At 45.8% G+C, this 6459-nt stretch overlaps 1 protein-coding gene across 1 annotated transcript in view; it reads right to left on the bottom strand.

Moving 5' to 3' along the window:
* MYO19 (myosin XIX) overlaps positions 1-6459 on the bottom strand; it is a 73346-nt gene that overhangs the window by 28309 nt on the left and 38578 nt on the right. Inside the window, exons 12-13 of the mRNA XM_015409494.1 lie at positions 5229-5400; positions 2198-2271 (exon numbers count right to left, since the gene is read on the bottom strand). Coding sequence (XP_015264980.1) covers positions 2198-2271; positions 5229-5400 — 246 coding nt within the window. The remainder of the gene's footprint in view (positions 1-2197; positions 2272-5228; positions 5401-6459) is intronic.

Genomic DNA, 6459 nt, shown 5'->3' with positions numbered 1-6459 from the left:
ATCCGTTCCAGAGGCCACTTGATTTGGATTCTTCATCTTTGGATTCTGATCCCAACTGACGTCTCAAAAATTCTTTGGCTTTAAAAATTGAGTCAATCTTTTCTCTTTTGTCATTGATTTTAAAGATGACACCCTCTGGGATCGCCCACCTGTACAAAATTCCATTGGTTTGAAGAAAATAAATTAAGTCCTTATAGCTTTTCCTCTTTTGGCGAATTTCAAATGGAATATCCTTTAAAATTTTAATGTTTGTATTCCCCAGTTTCAGTGGAGTTGCTGAAGTCACTTTTAAAATAGCATATCTGGTCTGTCTTCTTGAGAATCTGACCTCTATTTCCCCAGGCAGGCTATTTTTTTAAATATAGTTGGAGTATGCCCTATAAGCAGTCTCCATCTCTTTTACTACTTCATCCGCTGTTGAGCCTATTGCTGGGGCGATGATCTCGCTGAGCAACTTCCTCAGATCCTCCTTTTCCGATTCACGAACTCCCTGGAATCTGAGAATCATATTGGCTTTTTCCATTTGTAGCTGTAACAAACGGTTTTATTGGAAGTTTTGTTTTGCTTCAACTTCCCCCATTCTTTTCTTCATGTTCTTGTTTGTGGTGTCTATCTCTTTAATTCTCTCAGTCGCATGCTCCACCTTCTTCGCCGTTTCTGCCAGTTGGAGCTGCTGGGATGCGAAGTTTCGGTTCAGCGAAGTCAGTTGCTGGTTATTACCATCGAGTTGCTCCATCACCGGCTTGAGCATATCTGCTAACATTTTTATGACGTCTGCTCCCTCTTCCAGTTTTGGGCTCTGACTACCCGCCGGTTTTATTTTAAACTTTCTTTGCGAGGCCGCCATTTTATATGATTGTTTACAATTCCAAACCGCTTCTTGCGGACTCAAAAAATTGTCGCCTCAGTGTCAGGGCTCAAGTAAGTCTCTCAAAACAGAATCGCTGCTTGTTTCCCCCCCTGCCCCTTCGTTACGCTTATCTGTACAATTGCATAAGAGGTGTCCCTCTTTGCACTCCGCTTTTCCCACCGGGGGGGTGGTAGTTCGCTTTTAAACTATTCAGTTTATTTTGAATTCACGTTCATTGTCGGTCATTTCTCTGACCTCGCTCTCAGTAATCGATATTCCACTTGATCTCCACCGCTTGTCCCGTTTGAATCAGCTTGTACCGGAGGGCCACACAGCGGCAGGACCATCAGGGCAGAGGGAAGCCTCGATTCTCCGGCATTAAGCCATCAAAGAGGCTGCGCCTCAAAGCCCTCTGGACTGGAGCCTATCGCAAAGGCTCCATGTGAGTGCTACTTGAGGTAGCACCCCTCCATACCACTGGTGTGCGGGTCGCTCCCCCGCGGTCTGGGGAGAGCGACTGCCATTGCTGATCCACAAACCGGAAGTCTCGATGTAATCAATTTGTTGACTTTATTAAAGATTGGCAAGAACATTCCTATGACAAGTTTATTAATCTCAAATCTGCAGTCTCCTTTGTTGGAATATTCCCTGTGATTATTGTCTACAAAAAGGAGTTCTTTCTGCAAAGAAAGAAAGAAAGAGTTTCCCCAGAAACCTGGTGTTGTATACTGAGATAATTACATCAGCGCTAGCGAGGCCATGCAGTCTAGCTCACCTTCGGGTGCTAGAACAATAGAGGAATCGGATTCTAGAGTAGACCTGTGATGGACTCCTCCACTGTAAATAGCCTATCGCTGGTGTTGGGGTGTGTGTTGGGTGTGGGGTATGGCAGGGATATAAGCAGGGCTCGGACCTCGCTAGTTCATCTTTTGTTTTGCTTGCTTAATAAAACATGAGCTGATCACTACTCAGCGCCTCCAAACTCAGTACTTTACACTTGGACTATGCACAGGAGAGCTAGCCAAAGGTTGTATTGTATGGTTTTGGTCCCATGAGAGTACAGAAAAATGCAGACTGTGGTGTTGGATAGAGGATTCAGTTTCTGGAGAACTCCAGCTTTTGTTTCATGTAAAAATTAAGTTTCTAGTCCTTAAAGGTTGCAGTAGATCTGCTTGAAAACATATGGGAAATGCTGGCTAAAATGGCAGAAACCAGAGATACAGCAAAGCAAGATTTCCATAATTATGCAAAATAGGGAAAGCATACTAATTTGCATAAATTATACAGGTCACCGGGGGGGATCAAAACCGTGTCTGTCCAATAGTAAAAGAGGAATGAAAATTATACCTATGAAATTGCTCCACACAGAAGAATCGGCATATATGCTTCCATTGATCACAGACACCAGCCAATCAAATACCCTGGAAGAGAAATACAAACATCCAGTTGGTTGGAAAAGTAGGATTCCACTTCTTATATGGGGCAGGAACTGAAGAGCAGAGGGTTTTTTTTAACCCCCACTTTCTTTCATTAAACTAGAACTTGGGGGCCATCCAGTGAAATTGATGGGCAGCAGATTTGGAATAGGTAAGCACTATTTCACATAGACAAATAACTTATGGAACTCGCTGCCGCAAGATGACCACTAGCAATGACCATTAGACTCAGATGGCTTTAAGAGGGGATTAGACAAATCCATGAACTATCAACCTCTATTAGTCATGATGACAAAATGGAGACCCCATACTCAGAGGCAATGTACCCCTGAATGTCAGTTGCCAGGGAAAAACAGGAGGCGGCTTTAGTCTTTGTGCCCCGCGATCAAAGTGTCCCGGGTCACCTGGCTGGGAAACAGGATGCTGGAGTAGACTGTCCGAACCAGCCATACAATGCATATTGCCTTACATTTAGAACAATCTGGACACCAGTGTAGTGGACAGAGTACTAGACCTGTACCACAGAGGCCATGCCAAAGAGACTATGAGTTCATGCTCTCTTTTGCCCTAACCTCCAAGGCTAGAATGAGATTTTTTGAAGGACATAATGCCTATAATGCTTACTACATTTATATCCCATTTCTTCCCCCAATAAGGATCCAAACCGGCTTACAACATTCTCCCTGTCTCCATTTTATCACCACAATAACCCTGTGAGGTAGATTAGGCTGAGACCATGTGACTAGCCCAAGGTCACCCAGCAAGCTTCCATGGTGGAGGAAGGATTCAAACCTGGGTCTCCCTGATCCTAGTCCAATACACAAAAGAGGTGAACCTGCTTGGCAGAAACCCGCTGGCACAAGGCACATACTTGGCATAGATAACTTTAGCCAGACAGTCTCTCCTCGTCCCGCACTCAGCCCCGAAGCACGGCTTCTTGAAGACCTGCTGCTGTTTCCCGGCTGTAATCGTCCGAATCCTCAGCGTTTCCAAAAGGTGTTCGATGGGCACTTTCAGCAATCTGGAAGCGGTCCTCGCTGAATCTGGTTTTAGCAGGACCATTCAGAAGGGGTGGAGGGGAAGGAAAAGCAGCTCAGGAAACTTCTTAAAAAGATCCTAATTGGGGGGGGGTTGGGGGGGGTAAAAAGTACTGCATGGCTTGAACCCCTGTAATCCCCCATTCTGCAGTGCTTATTGAATTGTCCACTTGCAGTATTTATCAAACATCCTGTACTGCAGTGCGGTGCCCACCAACACCTTTCTTGGCACCCCCAAGAGTTTTTGAAAGTAGGCGGGACCAGGTGAGGTTCTTACCCAGCAGGGGACTTAAGAGCTGGTTGGCCGTGCAAATTGAAACAGCAGCATTTCAATGGCAGCTGCATCTGTCAAACAACTTTAAGATGCTGTGTGCTAATTTGCTGCTCCTCCTCTACCTATATATATGGACTGGTAACTTCCATTTCAACATATCTGAAGAAGTGTGTGGGGACACCAAAGCTTATACCTTGAACAAAACTTTGTTGGTCTTAAATGTTCCGCTGGACTCAAACTTTGTTCAGCCGCCCCCACAATATTTGTTTTATTCCCTCTCATCCCTCTTTTTTTGCCCACTGTATTTTTAAAATTACCCCTCTTCTCCCCTGCACTTGGCCTACCTGTGTGTGGGCTCCACCTCCTCTGTCAGCCATTTTGTAGTTGGCTTCACCTCCCGCAGCAGCTGTTTTGTAGCTGAGCCTACCACCCGGTGTCAGAATTCCACAGTCTCGAAAAAGTTGGGAACCCTGCTGTATGGTCACAAGCAATGCTCCCTCTAAGCTGTGGAGTCTTGTGAGCAAAAATTCTACTTTGTGAGCTACTGGCACTAAAGTTTGGCATAAATTAGTTTGCTGGCATCCTTCCTGAGCAGAGACAAAAATGTGTGGGCCGGAGGCTAAAAAGCTGTGAGCTAGCTCACACTAACTCAACTGAAAGGGAACACTGGTCACAACTGGTGCTTGCTTGGTTCAGTCTTGTGCTCCTTTATGCTTCCTTTCTCTGTGTGTGCCTTTCCTTTCTCTCTCTCCACCTTAAGTCTCAGTGAGAAAGGTGGGCTTGAGATAATAAATTATACAATATGTAAGATGGCTTTAAGAGGGGATTAGACAAATCCATGAACTATCAACCTCTATTAGTCATGATGACAAAATGGAGACCCCATACTCAGAGGCAATGTACCCCTGAATGTCAGTTGCCAGGGAAAAACAGGAGGCGGCTTTAGTCTTTGTGCCCCGCGATCAAAGTGTCCCGGGTCACCTGGCTGGGAAACAGGATGCTGGAGTAGACTGTCCGAACCAGCCATACAATGCATATTGCCTTACATTTAGAACAATCTGGACACCAGTGTAGTGGACAGAGTACTGGACCCGTACCACAGAGGCCATGCCAAAGAGACTATGAGTTCATGCTCTCTTTTGCCCTAACCTCCAAGGCTAGAATGAGATTTTTTGAAGGACATAATGCCTATAATGCTTACTACATTTATATCCCATTTCTTCCCCCAATAAGGATCCAAACCGGCTTACAACATTCTCCCTGTCTCCATTTTATCACCACAATAACCCTGTGAGGTAGATTAGGCTGAGACCATGTGACTAGCCCAAGGTCACCCAGCAAGCTTCCATGGTGGAGGAAGGATTCAAACCTGGGTCTCCCTGATCCTAGTCCAATACACAAACTCATAACATACCCACTATGTGTAAGTGTCAGAGTGAAAGGGACACAGGTCTCATCATCAGCACCAAACCAAGCTAAAATGGGGAGGGGATTACACCTTTCACCTGCAAACCTCTGTCAAAAGGGTGCAACACACGGAGGTGGCCACGGGGATGCCAGCAAGACTCGGAGGCCCCAGAGGGAAAAAGGTGAACCTGCTTGGCAGAAACCCGCTGGCACAAGGCACATACTTGGCATAGATAACTTTAGCCAGACAGTCTCTCCTCGTCCCGCACTCAGCCCCGAAGCACGGCTTCTTGAAGACCTGCTGCTGTTTCCCGGCTGTAATCGTCCGAATCCTCAGCGTTTCCAAAAGGTGTTCGATGGGCACTTTCAGCAATCTGGAAGCGGTCCTCGCTGAATCTGGTTTTAGCAGGACCATTCAGAAGGGGTGGAGGGGAAGGAAAAGCAGCTCAGGAAACTTCTTAAAAAGATCCTAATTGGGGGGGGGGGGGTTGGGAGGGTAAAAAGTACTGCATGGCTTGAACCCCTGTAATCCCCCATTCTGCAGTGCTTATTGAATTGTCCACTTGCAGTATTTATCAAACATCCTGTACTGCAGTGCGGTGCCCACCAACACCTTTCTTGGCACCCCCAAGAGTTTTTGAAAGTAGGCGGGACCAGGTGAGGTTCTTACCCAGCAGGGGACTTAAGAGCTGGTTGGCCGTGCAAATTAAAACAGCAGCATTTCAATGGCAGCTGCATCTGTCAAACAACTTTAAGATGCTGTGTGCTAATTTGCTGCTCCTCCTCTACCTATATATATGGACTGGTAACTTCCATTTCAGCATATCTGAAGAAGTGTGTGGGGACACCAAAGCTTATACCTTGAACAAAACTTTGTTGGTCTTAAATGTTCCGCTGGACTTGAACTTTGTTCAGCCGCCCCCACAATATTTGTTTTATTCCCTCTCATCCCTCTTTTTTTGCCCACTGCGACTGAACAACAACAACAATAAATGGCTTCTGATGGGAAAAATCCAGAGACCTATAATCCCGTTGCCTAAAAGCAGATGACGTTAAAATACTAATGTTATCAGGCACCTGAATAAAGATTATCTTGGAAGATTTTTATCCTGCCTTTCTAGTTCAATTTGGTTTACATGAAATATGGGGGGGAAATCCACAATTTTTTTCTAAATATCGACAGGGATGAGCCAAGATAGGTCTCTATTCTGCCCTTTTTGGGTAAGGTAATAAAATTACCCCTCTTCTCCCCTGCACTTGGCCTACCTGTGTGTGGGCTCCACCTCCTCTGTCAGCCATTTTGTAGTTGGCTTCACCTCCCGCAGCAGCTGTTTTGTAGCTGAGCCTACCACCCGGTGTCAGAATTCCACAGTCTCGAAAAAGTTAGGGACCCTGCTGTATGGTCACAAGCAATGCTCCCTCTAAGCTGTGGAGTCTTGTGAGCAAAAATTCTAC

Source organism: Gekko japonicus, unplaced genomic scaffold, assembly GCF_001447785.1.
Source record: "Gekko japonicus isolate JY-2015 unplaced genomic scaffold, Gekko_japonicus_V1.1 scaffold959, whole genome shotgun sequence".
NCBI lineage: Eukaryota > Metazoa > Chordata > Lepidosauria > Squamata > Gekkonidae > Gekko > Gekko japonicus.
The sequence above is the reverse complement of the archived record's forward strand: the minus strand, read 5'-3'. Positions and strand labels throughout refer to the sequence as shown.